This window comes from Primulina eburnea, unplaced genomic scaffold (assembly GCF_022965805.1).
Source record: "Primulina eburnea isolate SZY01 unplaced genomic scaffold, ASM2296580v1 ctg1038_ERROPOS4800000, whole genome shotgun sequence".
Lineage (NCBI taxonomy): Eukaryota > Viridiplantae > Streptophyta > Magnoliopsida > Lamiales > Gesneriaceae > Primulina > Primulina eburnea.
The window spans coordinates 603,337-622,336 of NW_027330581.1; the positions used below are offsets into that span (position 1 = coordinate 603,337).

The 19,000-nt window shown below is 36.1% G+C and overlaps 2 protein-coding genes across 2 annotated transcripts; one reads left to right on the forward strand and one right to left on the reverse strand.

Annotated features, from left to right (window-relative positions):
- On the forward strand, window positions 1–3,008 carry LOC140820420 (transcription factor bHLH90-like). The gene is made up of 8 exons (XM_073180707.1): window positions 1–189; window positions 322–507; window positions 830–902; window positions 1,226–1,294; window positions 1,396–1,797; window positions 1,875–2,075; window positions 2,157–2,333; window positions 2,744–3,008. The coding sequence occupies exons 1-8, from the start codon at window positions 86–88 to the stop codon at window positions 2,804–2,806; spliced, it is 1,275 nt and encodes a 424-aa protein (XP_073036808.1). The 5' UTR covers window positions 1–85; the 3' UTR covers window positions 2,807–3,008.
- Window positions 3,009–4,298: 1,290 nt separating this feature from the next.
- LOC140820427 (monocopper oxidase-like protein SKU5) lies at window positions 4,299–11,603 on the reverse strand. Its single transcript, XM_073180716.1, has 9 exons — window positions 11,298–11,603; window positions 9,917–10,026; window positions 9,576–9,846; window positions 9,341–9,479; window positions 7,462–7,825; window positions 6,760–7,125; window positions 6,578–6,656; window positions 4,876–5,072; window positions 4,299–4,481 (listed from the first exon to the last, which is right to left on the reverse strand). Exons 1-9 carry the CDS (start codon window positions 11,445–11,447, stop codon window positions 4,370–4,372), a joined length of 1,788 nt encoding a protein of 595 aa, XP_073036817.1. The 5' UTR covers window positions 11,448–11,603; the 3' UTR covers window positions 4,299–4,369.
- Window positions 11,604–19,000: the final 7,397 nt, after the last annotated feature.

Genomic DNA, 19,000 nt, shown 5'->3' on the forward strand with positions numbered 1-19,000 from the left:
TGTCTTATTATAAATGGACCCTTGAAGCTAAAAGTTATAACTTTCTTTGTGTATATATCGAAGAAGCGTTCAAAAGGTTGGAGACATGGCAGCTTTTTTAGAGGGAGCATTAGACTGGGTAAGACCCCTTGTACAGAGCAAGGTATGGGACTATTGTATCATTTGGAAGTTTGGGAATGACCCTTCGAGGTACTATTTTGCTACTGCTTCATGGGATTTTTGTTTTGTGTAATGCAGATGGCATGTATGATATCCGATCGTTTCTGGGGTTTCACCTTTTTTTTTTTACGTTTTCTAGTTCTTGATAATTGTTTTGTTCAGGTTTATCGAGTGGGGTTCATGTTGTTGCAGCGGTGCAGATAGAGTACTTGAGAACATAGAATTTGTTGATGGTGGAAGTGGTTTGGAAAGACATGAGTGTAAGGATACTCGTTTTAAGCATTTGGTGAGAACTAAAGCTTGTCAAGCGCTGGCTCGGTTGCCTTCTTACTTGCCATTGTATTCTGGGTAATCTTCGGATTGTCTATTTTTGTTTGGTACAGTTGGAGTAGAAATGTGGGAAACTTGGTGATGTTTCATTTAAGGAGTGATGCCCCCGTTCTCGGCTACTGGGTCTGGCCGGTGGCGGAGAATGGGGTTGGAGATTCTTCGTGTATTTCTACGTTATATGCTTACAATATATATGCACAAAAATATCATTTCACATTCCTTTAGTATTTCGATGTTTAGTTTCCCATGATTATAGTGAAATTTCTGTCCGGTCTGCTCCGGCCTATTCTATTCTATTTGAGAATCAAGAATGTGTAATGTTTGAGGTGCCATTGATCAGGATTCATGGGGAGGTGGTGGTAACAAAGCAACCAGAATGGATATGCCGTGGCAATGTCTCTGCTTCAGATAATGTACTTTCTTGATTTATCTCTTCATATTGACATAGAGATTTTGAAGTTCCAACGGCGATGATATGATAATTTTTCTTAATAAGAGGCTCTGCTCTGTTGTTTTTATTTGTGGTAGGATACAAATACTAAATTGAATCATTTTTCATCATTCCGAGCTTTTGAACAAAGCGATTTGGCGGTCAAGCTTTTGAAAAACAAAACAGTTACCAACAGAAACGTCCTTGCGAACTCAAGACAATGGATGCATAATGTTTTATAATAAACTTATTAAAAGAATTACCAGTTTCATCTATCTGAACTTATGGCACTACCCTTTCCTGCAGGAACTAACTGGAACCCAAGTTCTCATTCCAATAGCTTGTGGTCTGATAGAGCTCTTTACTGCAAATCATGTAAAAAAAAACTGTGTTCTTTCTTGAAATATTGATGTGCTTATCTCGTGCTTTAACAAAACAATGACAAAATATTGCTCATTTGCTGATTATGTTTCCAGGTACCCAAAAATCCAAAGATCATAGATTACATTTACACCCGGTTTAGAGTCTCAACTAAACAAGAAAGCATATTTGGTGATTCGCATGATTATGTGAACTATGTAGACAAATGGTCTCCTACGAATTTCATTCCTCCAATGTCCCAAACGTACTTGGAAGGATCATCTACTGATTCTTGCCTTCCAAGTGATCCCGTTCTTGCCATAATGAAACCAAAAAGAATTAGTAGAAAATGGGCAGATTCATCGAGCATAATCTCGTGGAAGAGAAGTCTTAAGAGTTGGCAGACCGCAGAAAATGGACAGTACAAATCAAAGAATCTTGTCACGGAGAGAAACAGGAGAAAGAGAATAAAAGATGGGATCTTTACTCTTCGGGCACTAGTCCCAAATATTTCTAAGGTCCTGCAAAAAAAAAAAAAAAAACATTTCCATTTTTTTAAGCCAATAAGTTTGTTCATTCTCTTCTTTGCTCACAGATGAACAGACTCGCCACATTGGGGGATGCAGCTGCTTACATAGAGGAACTGCTTGAAATTATTGAACATTATGAGAATGAACTACAAGAAATGGAGGTTGACCATTGTGGCAAAATATATGGTAAAAATGTTGAAGAGAAGGCACCTGCTTTTAACCTCAGTGCAGGTCAATCCGGAGCTAATGAAAACAAACCAGCAGAAGTAAACATGATTGTTAATGACTTTATTTGGATTTTAGAAGAAGTTCGCATGTACTTATTTTACATTTCTTGCAAATTTTAGGCACGGGTTGAGGTAAGCCAACTTGGGACCAAAGATTTCTTGCTGAAACTTGTATGTAAAGTAAGGCGAGGCGGCTTTTCAATGTTGATGGAAGCCATGGACTCTTTGGGACTTCAAGTGATCGATGTTAATGTTACGACCTTCAATGGCTCAGTGTCGAATGTGCTCAGAGTACAGGTATTCAAGATAAGTCAGAGCATATATATACTTGATCTATACACAATATCATGATAAATGGATGCAAAGTTTTGCTAAAACATCATTAAGAAAAAGAAAGAGAAAAAATAAAAGAACCCTTTCTTGGCAACTTGGAGAACATCAGCGTATGAATTTGGTAGATATAGGAAAGATTTCGCCGCCGTTGTATGTTATGTTTGTTTAATATGCAAAAATCACTCAACTCCCACCACAACCTACATTCTGAATCATTATCTTGTTGAAATAATCGTCATAAATATTTTTAAGGATTGTCCTATCGACACGACCACTGTAATACGTAATATCAAGGAGTGTCTTATCCCACACACCGATAACATCTGCACGACCACTTTTACGATATAAGCTAACATAGTAGTTCCTTCTTGGAGGCTAATCATATGGAGATCGAACCGAAGACTTTGAAGAACTCATTGATCCAGTTGCTAAGTTAGAACAGTCGATGAAGCAGTAGATAAAGTCAAGAAGAGAAGGGAAGGAAATATTTGAAGAATGGAAGTATAGAAACTTAGAATTGTTTTGTCATGCTTTGGATTTTTTATGTAATTTCCTAAAGACTGAAATTATGCAAAATTCCTTTCAACTGGTGGTGATCATGTTGGAATTTTAGGTAATCTACAACTCATTACGCAAAGATAGTTTATTATCTATATCAAATACAAACCTCATCTTCAACTCACTAACTTTAAGCTAAAAAGAATATTATCAGAATATTCCCAACTATTTTATGCACTATAACTAATTTATTCCACAAATATTTATTAACATGTTAATTAAAATATCAATACATTAATATTGTATTAATTAATTTATACATTGAAATGATTTTAAAAATTAATTAATTTAAATTATAATTATGTAAATTTATATAATAATTTTAAATTTTATTCAATTTATTCAATTAAATATAACATTATAAAAGAATAAGTAAGTTAATTATTTATAGACTAAATATATTTTTAGAAAAATATTTACAAGTTTATTAAAATTAACAACTACAAAATGCAAAGAAAAACCAAAAAATAAAATAAATAAAATACCTAACGCTATGGCATCATATTGCACAAAATTTGGTGATCCCAGAAGATAGCGCAGCATTGGAGGAGAGAAACAGACGCTATTTTAGCATCAGACATTAAGATAGTTGGAGATGGCCTTACAACATGAAACGGCTTGCATTTACGTTTCCTAACATAATATGAATGTTTTAGCAATTGTACTCTTCACAGACGTAAACGCTATATGCTACTCATCCATCGCGTTCACTTTTGTGAATTCTAATAAGGTGACACTCGTCTGTTGGATATAATTAAGCATATCCAAATTGTACATTCAATAGATAACTTTCACCTTATTGGTGGACACGGGGTGAACATATTCATGAGAAAGTAAGCATAAGATTCTCAAGGCCTTTAAGAGAAAATAGTTACATAATAAGGTGACAGTATTATTTCTAGAGGGCTACTTTGTAATACACGAAATTGGTGTCTTAAAGAAACTCGTATTTCTGTAATGGAATACTGAAAGATGAATAATAAACACTATGCATTCGTATTTCTAAAGCGGCATGGTCACACTAATGCAGAAGTCTATTATAATGGTGAAATGCAGCACATTAATATGCACCTCTTCATAATCATAATATACCTTTAGAGACTCTCTGTATCACAAATTATTCAGACAATAATCAGAGCAATTCAGACACTTCGAATATAGTAAAAACTTTCGAACTTGATAGATAGAAAAATTAAACATTTTAGGTAATACATATGCAAAGTGTTGCTCTTACACACCACACCGCCTGCTTGACCAAACATACAGAACCTTAATTGCTAAAAGGAAAATGTACAAATACAGAACTTTCCATATCGTTTGTGCAGAAAACCAACGTTTAAGATGACTCCAGGCAACAAATCCTGGCTTGAGTTATGTTAATTCCAGAGATCATGATTTCTTTTTTTAATAATTAATAGCAATGCTTAAACTAATTCTTCGAGTTAGTGGGCACCTGAGAATATTGACAGAGCTAAAAGAAGTACAAGCATAGCAATGTGGTTGGCTTTATCCAGAGATGGTGCTTCAGAGAAGTTGACTCTGTGAGACTGGTCCCTGCAAGAGCCGCAACGTAACAGATGTTACCACCTTACTAAAATTTGATTGTAGAAAAACGGTGAAGCAATATAATAGGAATCATGTGGTTCAAGCACGATGCTTACTGACATGAGACGGTGTCCAGGTGGGGCTTACAATCCATTAATCCATCTTGGTTTACATTACAATCATCACCTCTTTCTAATATAAGTGAAAAATATTTGAATAAAATAAATATAATAGAATTTCTTTTAATAATAAAAATTCCATAAAATATATCGTATACTCAACTAACATCAATTTTAAAATATATCGATTTGATCTCTAGAGAAAAAACCATGTTAAGTGCACAAAAAAGAGGAGAAAGTATGTTTTGAAATAAAAAATATAGGAAACATATTTGATTGCTTACTTCTGTAAAAAAGAGAGTGAACCACAATAGATGACATCATAAGGTAATGGAACCTCGTCTTTGTCTTCCTCCGGATTCACCACGCTGAGATAAAGTTCCTGACCACGATACCATGAGTCAAGGTTTTGTGTACGAAGGTTCCACATCCCAGCATTATCAAGAGAAACTAAAATAGCCGTCCAAGCGCCAGGAAAAACCTGACAAGTAACAAAACGGAATTTTCAAAACACTCCTAATATTATCGTTCGGAAAAAACAAGTAGGAAAGAGTAGAGTAAGACAAACTCAATAACCAGATTACTGGCGGCGGCAAAATGTATCTAAAAATTTGTGGTTTTGAACGTGTAACGTTAAGTCCAAAAATTATCTAAGTATTTTCTCCCACAACGTAATTCAAATCGATACCAGAAATTCTGCGAGGGACGCACATAGTATTAGCTACAGCAATTCATTTTTCCCAAAAATTGTTCGATGATATGAAAAAAATGCACCCATATGGATACGCCTTTTAGCATGATAAGCTGTGACGCCCGGGGCCGAAGAGAGCGATGAGTGATCACCGGTGCCATGAGGTTACATGGACAATGAGCGATTCTTGGCAGGGTTCTAGGCGAAGGGAACATAAATGAACCGATCTCACGTCAGAATGAGAGGGATTCTAAAACTGTTCAGGTATGAAACTGTGCAGTTGAGGAGGACTTAAAAGATTTGATATGTACTATTCATATCAAGAAGGTCCATCTTCTTTTTAGTAGCTCATCACATAAGAAAATCCAAGGTAAATTGTGCTTGACTTGGGGAATTATGGGATGGATGAGCCCCTCGGAAGTTTCTTGGGGTGCATGTGATTGAGAACATAAGCACGTCGAAAAGACTCGTCTTGGTACAGTGAGAACAGTCGTCGAATCCGGGACGTTACATAAGCATTTACAAGAGAAGCAATGGGATGTCCATTCTTCTTTGGGAACCAAATTTATGTTAATAATCACATGATATCCATGATCAAACAAAAAGTCTCAATTTGTTGATCAATCCGTCAAATAGTTTTGGCATCTGCTACAACAGTTGTTTATTTTAAACTTTTGGTTCTCTCTCTGATACAGTGAAGAAGCTGTGGACTATTTGCATGTCTAAGATGCCGTAATCCAACAAATGACCTTAAAGCAAAGTAACAGAGTCACATCAAAATGGATTCCAGAATTTCCCCTTTTCTTAAATGTATGTATATCATAATAAAAAAAAAACTGCAGACATTAAAGCTGCTTCATCCAATAATTTGCTACCTACCCAAGGACATCCGGGAATGGGGACAATCAAATACAAATATTTAGAAACCACAAGCTCTTATTTTTAAAAAATATTGCTAATAAAAAAATTTAAATCTTTCTCAAAAGAAAAATGAGTATCATACAAGGATAAAATAGTTAAAAAGATTATTTTCCCAGAAATATTATGTAATTTCTTTTAGTTTCCAAAGAGACACTGAAAAAACACTAAAAACCGCAACTCAACACTTTTTTAAAAGCAAAAGCCAGCCATACAGCCATGCACACTCCTTTTCTAGAAAATGGTTTTTTCTAACATAAAAACCGTTTTTTAACAACTTTTCCATCCAAATGCAGTTGGCTAGGCAATTGACAGCAAAATATATAATTAAATAAATAAATAAAAACTTCAAGTAAAAGATATAGGACAATGACTACCTGGGTAGTGCATCGAGCCACCCCATCCCATTTGTTATAAGTGCTTCTGCTGTTCTCGGTCCACACCCCATAATCCATCCTGTGGGTCAACAAGAAGTGTCAAACTTTCAGATTTTTCACTTACCAAAATTAGAAGAATGAAGCACTGAAATAACCTGAAAATACTCAAATTTCGTTCTTACCCCACAACGAAAAAGGAGTATCCGTCTAGATGGTAACTATGAATAGAGGTAGAATTGTTTTGAAAAATAATTTCTATAAATCCTTTGAAAGTTCCGTTAATGACAGACGTGTCAACTTTCGCAGGTCTATTCATCATCCTCTTAGGAAAATCAAGCTTGAAGATCCCTGGGACCTTAAATTGCAAAGCAAGCATGAGAGGTGTTGAAGGAGCTATATAAGAAATCCCATTTAGAGTGTTACGCCATTTTCCATCGACAAGTTCTGGAAGCCTATTAAGGATGACATATACATCTGTCACAGATATTTGCCCATATCTAAAAGATCCTTGCGGATTTGGACGGGCGGCTCCAGCAGAAACATTCCATCTGTATTAACAAAGCTGTAAGTTAAATATCTAAAATCAAAGATTATGCTCATATGAATTACGCAACATACAATTATTTTCAAAGAAATAGAAAAAATGGTATGAGAGAGGATCAATTAAAGTTTGATTCTCAAGCAATGATCTATAACATCATGATGTGATATACCTTCCTTGGGAATATAAGACCATATTATGAAAATTGAAAGGTGCATACAGAAGTCCATCCAGTAAAATTAAAGCCATTTGTTTCAGAGTAAGATAAACAATGTTAAGGTAAATATTTCACAAATTTATAAAGTAAACAAAAATAAAAAGAATGACTTTGTTTAGCTAAAACCTTATAGATCTTGCTTGACTCATTGAGAAATCTGTGTCATGTTCATCAGGAGGATCTGGAAGAGGACCTGAAGCAGGTCCCTGGGAATTTGAGTAGTGTAATATAGCAACTCCTGTGGCCTTTGCCCAAGCTGATGAATCGGTAAACCTTGGACTAGCAACGATGTAATAATCACTGAATGCATTTTGATCCATTGTTACCAAGAACGAATATGACTGACCTACATGGATATCCATGTTTGAGTAGTTCTGTTGCATGGTGTAAGACCCTTCAGTTTCTACAAGGATCAAATTATGATTTTGAATCCTGAAATTCAAGCTAGTAGAGATTCCAACATTGTGAACACGGAAGCGATAGGTTTTGCCTGTTTTACAAGAAAGTTCATCAACAGAATAATTGATGTAAATGAATTAATACATGTGATTGAACTTTTACATTATTGAAGCAAGCTGCCACAACTAGGGGTCTAGGGGTGTGGACTGGTTCGAGTTTTGATAAAAATCCTAACCAAACAAAATTTATTGGAAATACTAAATAGCAAAACACAGAGACCATTAATCGTCTCTGTGTTTTAATCCTAAACAAACCAAATTTATTGGAAATACTAAATAGCTCAATCACTGTATTGCAATAAATTTGAATAAAGGGCTAGGACATACAAAGGTATTGCAATAAATTACGGGATTTCACAGTGATTGAGCTAGAATTTGACCACATAGTAGAGTTTCAATACCTTTGTATGTCCTAGCCCTTTATTCGAATTTGAGTTCTTGCTTGATCGTTGAATACCTTTATATTTAATTGGAAATTGTTCTAGTTAGTTAATTTAGATCAATAATTTTGTTCTCTTGCAGTTATTTATTAGTCTAGCTTAAGTCAAGTAGTTAAAGTTATAGTGAATCGACCCGGACTCCAATCCGACTATACCTTGGAAGAAGATCTGAGGATGATAAACATGCATAGAAAATAACAAATGAATTTCTTATGACTCCAGTTCGTTACATGACTCCATATTCTGAACATGAATCAATTTTTACCAGTGTTCTAAAAAACGCGCTTAAGCTTGAAGCTCGACAAAAACGCTCCGCTTCGGAGAAAAGCGGGAAAAAACGGATAAACTGTAGTTTGACCGAATTAAGCATAATTAAAACGTTTAATTAAGTGTTTTTAAGAACAATTAATCGCATCTATTTATTTTTAAATTTTTATTTTGAAGGTATGTCTTTTTATTTTAAAATAATAAATTAGATTTATAATTTAGATGTTTATTTTTTAATTTTAATTATGATTAACCATGTATGATAATGATTTGACAAATATTTAGCATATTTTAATGTGATCTAGTTGCAAAAACAAATAAAGATTATAATTTTGAGATTTTTATGCTTTTATAAATATGAGAATTAATGCATCAGACTTAATTCATCATATTTATGTATTATTTTATCGATTTATTGGTTTGAGATAATTACAATTATACTAAAGATAAAAAATGCTTTTTCACGCTTAAGCTTGTGCTAATCTCGCTTAAGCTTGAAAAGCTTGGAGTTCGACATCCGCGCTTCGGGACGCTTCACGCCTTTTAGAACCTTGATTTTTACTCTTTATGTTATATTATACAAGTTACAAGTAGCAAAAACAAAGAGAAATAGTTATGTCAGGTCCTCCCCTATATGTTCATATCTCACAAGCCATGCCACAAATTCCATCATGAAATGCACATAAACAGTTCCCTATTCTCTACAAAATTGTTAATATCTAATTTAAAATTAAGCATCTATGACAATAGCTACAGAAAAATGATAAAGCACAAGTTTAATGCGGGCATGAGAAGGGGAAAGGCAGCACTTGGCATCATATGCAGCCAGAAGAGGAATACCTGGTTCAACATTTATAATCTGGTAGGATATACCATCCGACACCAAATCTACATTATATCGGTAAGGACCTAATCCGTTAATTAGGACACCATCTGGAGCTCCAAGACTAGTTTTGCTCACAATATCATCTCTGAGTTTCTGTTAATCCATTAACTATTATAAGTAACTCAATATAATCTCACACTTCAAGAAAATAACCAATGAAAGGAAAAATATCACAGATCCTTCCCCAACCTTATGATCCTTCATGTACCAATCACTGATAAAGAGGGTAACATCTCCATCCGGTAAGCCAAAAGGCACAGGAATAACTTCTCTATTGTTAACAATGATTCCACCATATCCACCAGCAGCCCTTTGGAAACCAAGGGAAGGGAAGTAAAAGAAACTTCCTATCTGGTCTTTGACCTGAAATTGGTACGTCCAGTTCCAACCAGCGGGAATGGGACAGTTTGTCCCTGAAACACCATCTTGCCATGAATTTTTTCTTTGTTGAATGCCATTCCTACAATTCGCCGAGAACAGTTACTTCAGTACTATAATCATTGTCAATATACTGAAATACAGAAAAATACCATGTGATAAGAAATGGTTCGTCTAGATTATTTTTGACATTGACAACAACATTCCAATTGGTGGTGACATTCAGAATGGGACCTGGAAATTGCCCCTCTATTCCTATCACCTGAAAATATGATATTCAGGAGTCAGATGCAGCCTGCTGGTGGGCGCTCTCATAGAGCATTAACAGTAGAGACAACAGATAACTAACTATACATGAAATCACATCGCCAACACATTAATTTTTTAAAAGTTGTGAGGCAGAAAAGAAAAAAATTCAGTGAACTAGAAAGTAGAATTATGGCATGAGCACAAGAACAAATAGAAGTAAAAAAGAGGAAGAAGCTTGATAGGTCAAAATTGTGGAGATAATTAGCAGGAACATATGAAAACTAGCGGCCGAAAAGACACTATGAGAAATGCCAAAACTGATTACCATCTGAAATGGTTTCAACAAATAAAAACACCTTGAGTGAGCAGTTAAATATAATTCTCTTTAAAAGTAATAAATTAAATCAAAAATTTATTATTTCACGCCTAGAAGGTTAACATATATATATGATTAATACAATCATTAATATTTTTATTACAATACAATAAATTAATTAATAGAATAATCTTACTTAAAACTTAAAAGCACTGGCAGTTATGCAAACATTGATTGTTGTATGGCTATGCACAGATGGATGGTGTGTGCATAAAAAACCTCAAATAAATCATACAGATGGTGATGGCAACAGAGCTTGAGCAAGGAAGAGCAGGGCACAGAACATTAGCATGTATCACGCATAAGCAACCAGTATCTGGTGACAACAGCAGCTACAAAGTAAAACGCGAGATCATGATGCTATGCATGTGACACCCTGTCCTTACCCGGACATCCGAAAACCGACAGGATATGACACCCTCTCCTTATTGGTTGATAAAAAAACTAGAAGTGAGGTGCCAGCCAAGACAAATTATAAGATTTTGTAGGATAGTTGTTGTATGATAAAATCTAATCAGTTCAGATTAAAACAGTTAGATTATAACCGGTCTGAACATAACGAAACTAAACTAGAAAGCGAAAGATCGTAACTGAACTTGATTCCGCCTTTCATAGGGACTCAAAACCATCAGGTTTCAAGACTCGTTTTGAGAGTTCTCAGGCATACACAGGGGGACTAGCTAGGTACAAAAATAGTAAAAACAACCAAATAACCGAACAAACTGAGCTTCCTTCCATCTTCCCACTTCACCAAAACTTAAACTTCTACATGAACACAATAGTCAAGCACAAATATATTCGACCTATCACTCGCAAGAAAATACAAAAGTTTCCAATTGAAAAAGGGCAAAAGTAAATTAGAACTTAAAATGGATAAAAATAACAATGAGAAAATTAGAAAAAGCAACCTGTTGCTTGACCCCGAGAGGAGCAGCGGCGATGTACGACACAGTCCAGTCATAGAAAACAAAAGGGTCTTCCCCTAAGACAACTGGAATCAACCATAGAAGTAAACTGAAGCAGAAGTACAAGCGATTATTCAGTAATCTAAGGAGCATTGATTGTAAAACGACCACGGAAAATAATGGGAAATCCTCCCTACTTTCAGATTACAAAGATTCAGTGAAATTATATTTTCGATCATTTGGTGTGAATGTGAGATGAGAAAAGGGTGGGGTGAACACGTTATTTTTGCCAGTGGGAACCGAGCCGTTGTACTTTATTTTATTACACAGTTCTTTATTTTTGTCAGCACGTTTTGTTTTCAAATTTTTTGTCTGCACTACATTTTTTTTTCAAAAAACAATCATAGATAGTATTGATCAGAACATAAGACATGTTTTATAAGAAGTCCCAAAAAATCAAGGGATTGCATCATCATAAACGAGCTGCCTACCAAAAATTAAACATATGTACGCCAACTGATGGGCAATTGAATTGGTGCTCCTCGGGCAATGCTTGACTGGTGAGGTAGGTAAATGCGAGTCGAGTGAACGAATGTCATCGATGCCTCCATAGAGTACGGAGCATTAACCATAAGTGCATGAACTGCTGCAAGAGCGTCTCATTTAAGAGTGGGTCTAATGTGAGACCGTCTCACGGATCTTAATTTGTGAGACGGGTCAACCCTACCCATATTTACAATAAAAAGTAATACTCTTAGCATAAAAAGTAATACTTTTTCATGGTTGACCCAAATAAGAGATCCGTCTCAAAAATATTATCCGTGAGACCGTCTCACACAAGTTTTTACCTTGATTTAATTATCCAAGTAGTCCATCCAGATGTTAAAGCCCTTGAAATACCTTCCTTAATGACAATGAGTTCCGCAAGATGAGGTGTAAATTTTGCTGGAAGTGCTCGGCCCTCAGCAAAAATGATATATCCTTGCATGTCTCTCCCAACCAGTCCAACACCAAAGTGATCGAACGATGCATGAACTGAGGCATCCACATTAACCGTAAGGTCCAAGAAATTTAAAGTATGTAACCTGAATCTATGCAATCTAGGGATTTAATTAAAATTTGTGTTTAAATTTTTTTATGCATTTATTGCATGATTATCGCATGGTAAGGGTTTATTTCTTGTTTATTTTAAAGTTTCATGCATTAGGGATTGACGATATCCAGGAAAAATATTTTTATTGAATAATTTTTTTAATTATTTAATATGATGTGTTTTAATTATGATCTTTCGAAATTGGTCCTTGATGAGTATTTTTACTTGCCGAGTCGTAATTTTTATCGGTACGCAAATTTTACCGAATTTTGAGACTTTTTGAGGGTTCGAGCAATGTTTTCAAAAACGCACCAAAACGAATATTTTTCGGGAATATTATTGGGCTTGTTGTGTTTGTTTTAATGTTTATTGAGCTCAAACCCTATTAATCCTTTTAAAATTTTATTAGGGGCCATTAGGTTGTCATTAACTTAACCAAACTTAATTTATTTAATCCTAAGCATCCCCTAACCTAGCAGCCGCCCTCCCCTCTCCTTCAGCAGCTTTTCCACGTGAAAAACCAGCAGCACCTTGCTGCAAGATACGGCCCCCTCCATTTTTCTTTCAATCAAGTCTTCTCCCCGCTCTTCAGGTGCTTCCCTGACACGCGTTCTTCGAGTTTTTGAGCTTCTATACACCAAGGCACGCCATGTATCTTTATTTTTGCATCATTCACACTGTATAATTGCTTTCATGTGTGATGTATTCGAAGGTTTCTTAGTCCTTTATTGATTGTTGCTTTTTGGCTTTGAAAGTGCATAAAAACGATTTTTCCTTGTGCATAATTTCGTGTTTGTTACTATGGTGCAAGGGGCTGCCGAGCAAGGGTCCTAAGGGACTGAATATGTCGAGGAGTGTGATGTCTCTAGGCTGGAGTCGAGACTTGGCGGTCTATGTTGTAGGCCGTGAGTTGTTTTTCAAGGGGTGGTTCGATTTTGGGGAGATCGCGTGCAAGGGGTTGAGCCAATGGTGCAAGGACCGATCCAAGCCATTGACCAGACCCTGGTGGGTCTGAGACAGGGGCAAGAAAGGTTCGACTCCCACTAGAACCATCCCCGAAGCCGACCGGTCGCGTGAAGGGAGATGAGGCTCAGGTGATGCAGTTTCTGGAAATAGCGAGCGTGTGCATCGTGGGGCTTGCATGGGGCCGTGAGTCATGTAGGTCCAGTAGGGTCCTAAGGTGGGCAAGAAGGGGCTGGTGTGTGGCTGGTCCCGTCAGTTGTAGGCTAGGATCGAAAATATGGAAGGTCGTGGTGCGTCTAAGGTTTCGAGTGGTAACTTGCAGATATTTCCAGCAACTTTCAGCAAGGGTTTGGGAGTCATACGGGGTATGTAATTGTTGGTTTAGGGGTTGGTCTAGTAGATTTAAGACATGAATTGAGTTGGGAAAAATTTGGTTAAGCTTCGGGTTGATTCAGGTTAAAACCAGGACCCCGGTCGAAGTTTTAAAACGAATCATAAAAGTTACAGAACGAGCTCGAGGATATGTCTAGGAAATTATTATAAATATTTTTTGAGATGTTCTATGGAGTTTGGTTGGCTTCTGGTCGAAAAGGCACAAGAACAATGTGAAGGTCCGAAAATCCTTACTTGAAAATTTGCGGAAAATTAAAAATTTTCTTTTTAAATAATTAAAATGCCTCGTTTATAATTAAACTGATAAACAAAGTTTGATATCCAAGATGACAGCGGAAGAAAATATTTGTTTGCGAAATAACATTTTAAGAATATCCAACAACTGATAAAATTGTTTGCGGAATAAAATAATAAATGCTGAACTGAGGTCCTCGGGTGCCACTACTGCCGACCCAAGCTGGCTCACTGGTCCCCGCCCTCGGCCCTGACCTCATCGGTACCTACAACAATCAAGTCTAGTGAGCCTAAAGACTCAGCTTGCATATATCGTAGGTAACGAGAAAAATATAATTTGCATGGATAAAATATCATGTCATGAGGCATACTGAAAATAACTTGTACTGAGTAATTATAATACGTGCATGACTGAATTAAATATCATAGTAAAAATGTTTGCTCCTTGGAGCCCTGTACTGAAATGACTGATAAAAATTTTCTGTTGAGATTATGGTCTACGTCTGTGGCCCCTGCACTGAACTGAACTGATCGGTAACTGGCTACCGGGGGAGTATCAAACTGAACTGAACTGACCGGTCACTGGCGACCGGGTGGTACCAAACTGAACTGATCGGTCACTGGCGACCGTATAAAATAATGCTCCCATAATAGTGAATTGACCACAAGCAATATCGCATCAATCTCAAAAATAGGTATTTTCTATTTTCATGCACGTAATATAATTAAATGGCATAATGAAAATATCCTGTATATTTTACCAACTGGATTGGATCGTTCCCAGGCTCGCTGCAACCTAAATATGTCATGAAAAAAATATGCAATAGCTTAAACTTGGCCAACTATGCGCTTTAAGTTCAAAAATGCGACTATGATGCCTAATGACGTCATATTTAATCATGACTCCGAACCAACCCGAACCGACACTGAACCGACGTATAGTCATGATTAAAATACGCTTAAAATTATGAAATAATGCTCCTAAAATGATGGGGGTCGAAATCTAGGTGAAATGGAGGCCAAAACACGAAACGCTCTTTCGAGAGTCAATTTGGCACATCGCACCGTAAATTCTCGTACGACCTCAAAAATGATCCGAATCACAACGATAAAAAACATGAGCTTTCTAACTCAATGGGGCACTGTCCAGTAAAAGGCCATAGGCTAAAAGCCGACCGAGAACTCGAACGAGCCTCCGAACCGACACAACAACTTGCTGTAAATTTCCAGCAGCTGTACCATCATGTATCTTGTGTTGTTTTCGAGACTACCGGCCATTGGGGCGTGAACCACCGACCAGAGACTCTTACCAACATCCCAAAGAATGATTTGAACCATGGCTATGGGCTTTAGACCAGCCACAATTCGAAATATTCCAGCAACAATCGAAAAGATTCACCCGAGAGCACCTTTGCGCGCGTGAGGGGTGTTTTGCTTCGCTTGCTGTCTCGACTCGTTCCAATGGCCATTTTATTGACCATGGCACGACCTAGACTTCATGGGGCATGGTGTGAACCGTGGCTAAGGGCTTTAGGCCAACCAAGATCCACACCATTCCACCATACTCGAACCAACACATGTTGTCAAAATCAAAGGGGCCGAGAAGGGGAGGGGCTGTTCTAGCGTTTGATTTAAAAACCGGCGCACCATGGACCAAGCCACCAAAAGGGAGACTTAGTCACGTCTTAGACATACTAGAGAAGTGATCTAACCATGGCTATGGGCCTTGGGGCAGCCAAGATCAGATTCGTTCCCCACATGACAACAAACAGAATTTCGAAACACATTTCTGCACCTATGGGGAGGTTGCTGTCATTTCGGTTTTCCAGCAAGCATGGGGCTTGTTTGAATGGACCAACATGGTCCTAATGCATCCTATTACATGTCTATAAGTCGCCTTGGGAGCCTGGTGTCGAACCATCCGCCTGAAACATCAAAACAAGAAGACCCGTGAAGCTTGTCATGAGCAATAAAAATCTGCATGTTTGTTTTTCTGAAAATGCTTAGTGCATTTCGGTTTTTGCACATAAAAGATGATCATGTAATGATAAATAAATGATAATAGGAATTGATTGAGGTTTGAAAGAAATCTAGACATGCCTTTGATTCGTTTGAAAGAAAAACGAAAGAATACGACGACTCGGCGCGGAGGAGGTGGAGCGCTTCTATTCTACCTTTCTTGCTCGATTTTTCTCTCCTCTTTCTAGCTATGGTACTCACGTTTTTTCTCTCCAAAACACTCTGAATTTCGAGACTAATGGAGGGGATATGATGGTTAGGGGAGTGAGGGAGAATGGGTGCAAAAATATAGGGAAAATCAAGACCAAGTCTCCCTCATTTTGAATTTTGAATTTTGGTTGATATCAAAGGATTTGTTGGGGTGTTTTGTTGGGTGCAATGGCCGAATCTCCCATGATATCTAGACTAGGATGTTGGTTATTAATTAATTAATTAATTAATTAAGGTTGCTCAATAATTAAAAAAAAATAGCATGCTAAAACAACAAAGAATGGGTCAAAAAGGTGAGTTGGCAAATGAATTGATTAAAAATCTAAGGGGGCCGAAATTTATCAATTAAAAAGGAAGGGAAAAATGTTGTCTAGTTGAAAAATTTTAAACCTTTAAAGCCTTACCTGTTCTTTAAATAATTTAGTGAATTAATCCCTCAATTATGGAACTTAAATGAATTTATTTTCTACTCCCCTCAAGTTGCTTAAATAATTCCCTAAACCTCCTTTTTAACTTAAATTAACTTACTTGCTAGCTAAAATAAATTCTGGAAATATTTTCTGAATCTTAAATTTTATCTCTAAACTCCAACTCCCGTCCGGCCTCGCTGAATTAACTGAACTGATAAAAATCAAGCTGCTGCATGAAATTTAAATACTCATGGAATAAAATTATTTAAAATACTAGAATTATGCATGGCTTATACGTAGTCTAAATTACGGGTTCTACAAACAACCTCTCCATGTTTCACCTCACGTTTAATAAAGACCTAATAATATGACTTCGTTTATTTTCACGTGTCAATTTAACCCACAATATTGAATTGTAGTGGACGGTCGCCATGATTTCTCCCAATAATATGAGCGAAGCAATGAGAGTTCCACTCAATGCATATCATATGTCCGGTGCAAGTCATAGCTTTCCGGCGTCAAGGCTTCCCCAATAATATGAGTCAGACACTGGCCGTGGATAGCGTTCAACATGCAACCACAGTTGATGGAAGACAAGAATAAATTAAACTCTTTTAATTTTACTTCTATGGTTTCATATAAATTTTGAATCTTATTCAAAATGAGGGATTTTAATTTTAAAATTGTCACATCATTTTAATTTAAAATTGTGTGTCATGAGTTTGTATGTTTGTCGGATTAATGCAACTATATTATTTAATAATATACATACAAACATACTACTATATATCGCAAATATATCATGATATGACATTCAACCATAAATAAAGATGATCGATTACCAACACTATTAGATTCATGTGAGTCAGACATGGATCCAGACCCAAAACCTAGGTGAATGCAGAGATGCAAATGCAACTTATTATAAGAGCTTCCAATATTTTATATGTCTTCATCTTGTGCATCGGCCCTACCATATTTTATTCTTGATCTCCCACTATTTCTAATAATTATATTTAAATAGTCATAACACTTAAGGGATACATCTCATGGGGTGGGAACATGCCATAAACCAGTCTCACTTTAATAATATCAAATATTAAAACAATGAATTAAAACAGTAAAATATCATAACATACACCTATCATATTGGTCAATGTTTTCGATCATTCTTCATGCATTTAATATCACATTTTAACATCAATTAATTAAACAAATTTAATTACTTGATTAAATCATGCATTTAAAAATTTTATTACTAACCACAACAATTATTAAATAATTAATAAATTAAATAAACACCTTTTATTTAATTCCAATTTATTCAATAATAATTGATTTCTTGTCAAACATATTTTTACCATAAATAATTAAAATCATATTTTAATTATTTACCTTACAAGAAAATTATAAATTTAGCAAAATTTGATTTTTAGAAAAAAATGAACAATTTTCACAAAATATCAAATTTATACAAAATTTTGTAAAATCAGAAAATTGTACCCTAGGTCAGAACAATTCAAACCCACAACTCTGCACGGTGCCCGAGACGTTCCCAGGCACCTGCCTGCACTGCTCGCCCGCTGCCAAATCATATCAAGCAGTGCAAGGAACTTGTGCGCTCAGCCGCCGCGTGTTGTGCGGACGTTCCGCACAGCGCGCGTGGCTGTTGCGTGCGCGACACTGTGCATTGCGTGGAACAGTTCCGGGCAATCTAATTTTTTTTAAAAAAAATTTAAAAATCATATTTTTTTATAATGTATCAATTTTCTGAAAAAAATTTCTTTTGTGGCTAGAAATAAAATATTCAACATGAAATTAAACTATACAATATAGAGAACCCGTTATCGTTTTTCTCGTGTCCAAAACACAGTGAAAATTTAAAAATTTTATTTGGCATTAAAAATATTATTTTGGACACACATATGGTTTAAATTAAAAGAACATACATAGGGAGTTTATAATTTACCATTAGTGACTAAATCACTCTACACCAACTACTCTGGTATTAGTGGATGTAACTCTTGTTAAATTCACTATGAACTTTCTTCAAAATCTTAATTCTTCAATTTCTTAATCCGAACCACGACTCGATTATTTGTTCATCTTCTAACTTGCACTAGAAATTATATGTAACGTCTACTAGTTTTAAAAGATGCGGAATATTTTTATTTAAAATTAAAGCTCGCGCTTTTCGAAAGAACAGACTTATGAAAATATTATCTCTTTTTAATCTCATAAATCGTAATGCGGAAAACATGTGGTCCTCGGGTCATGTCACTGCACCAGTGCCTACTCAGAGTTCGGCACCTCCAGTCTCCTCATCATTAAGCTCACCTGCATCACACACGCCTAGTGAGTCTAAAGACTCAACACACCTGTAC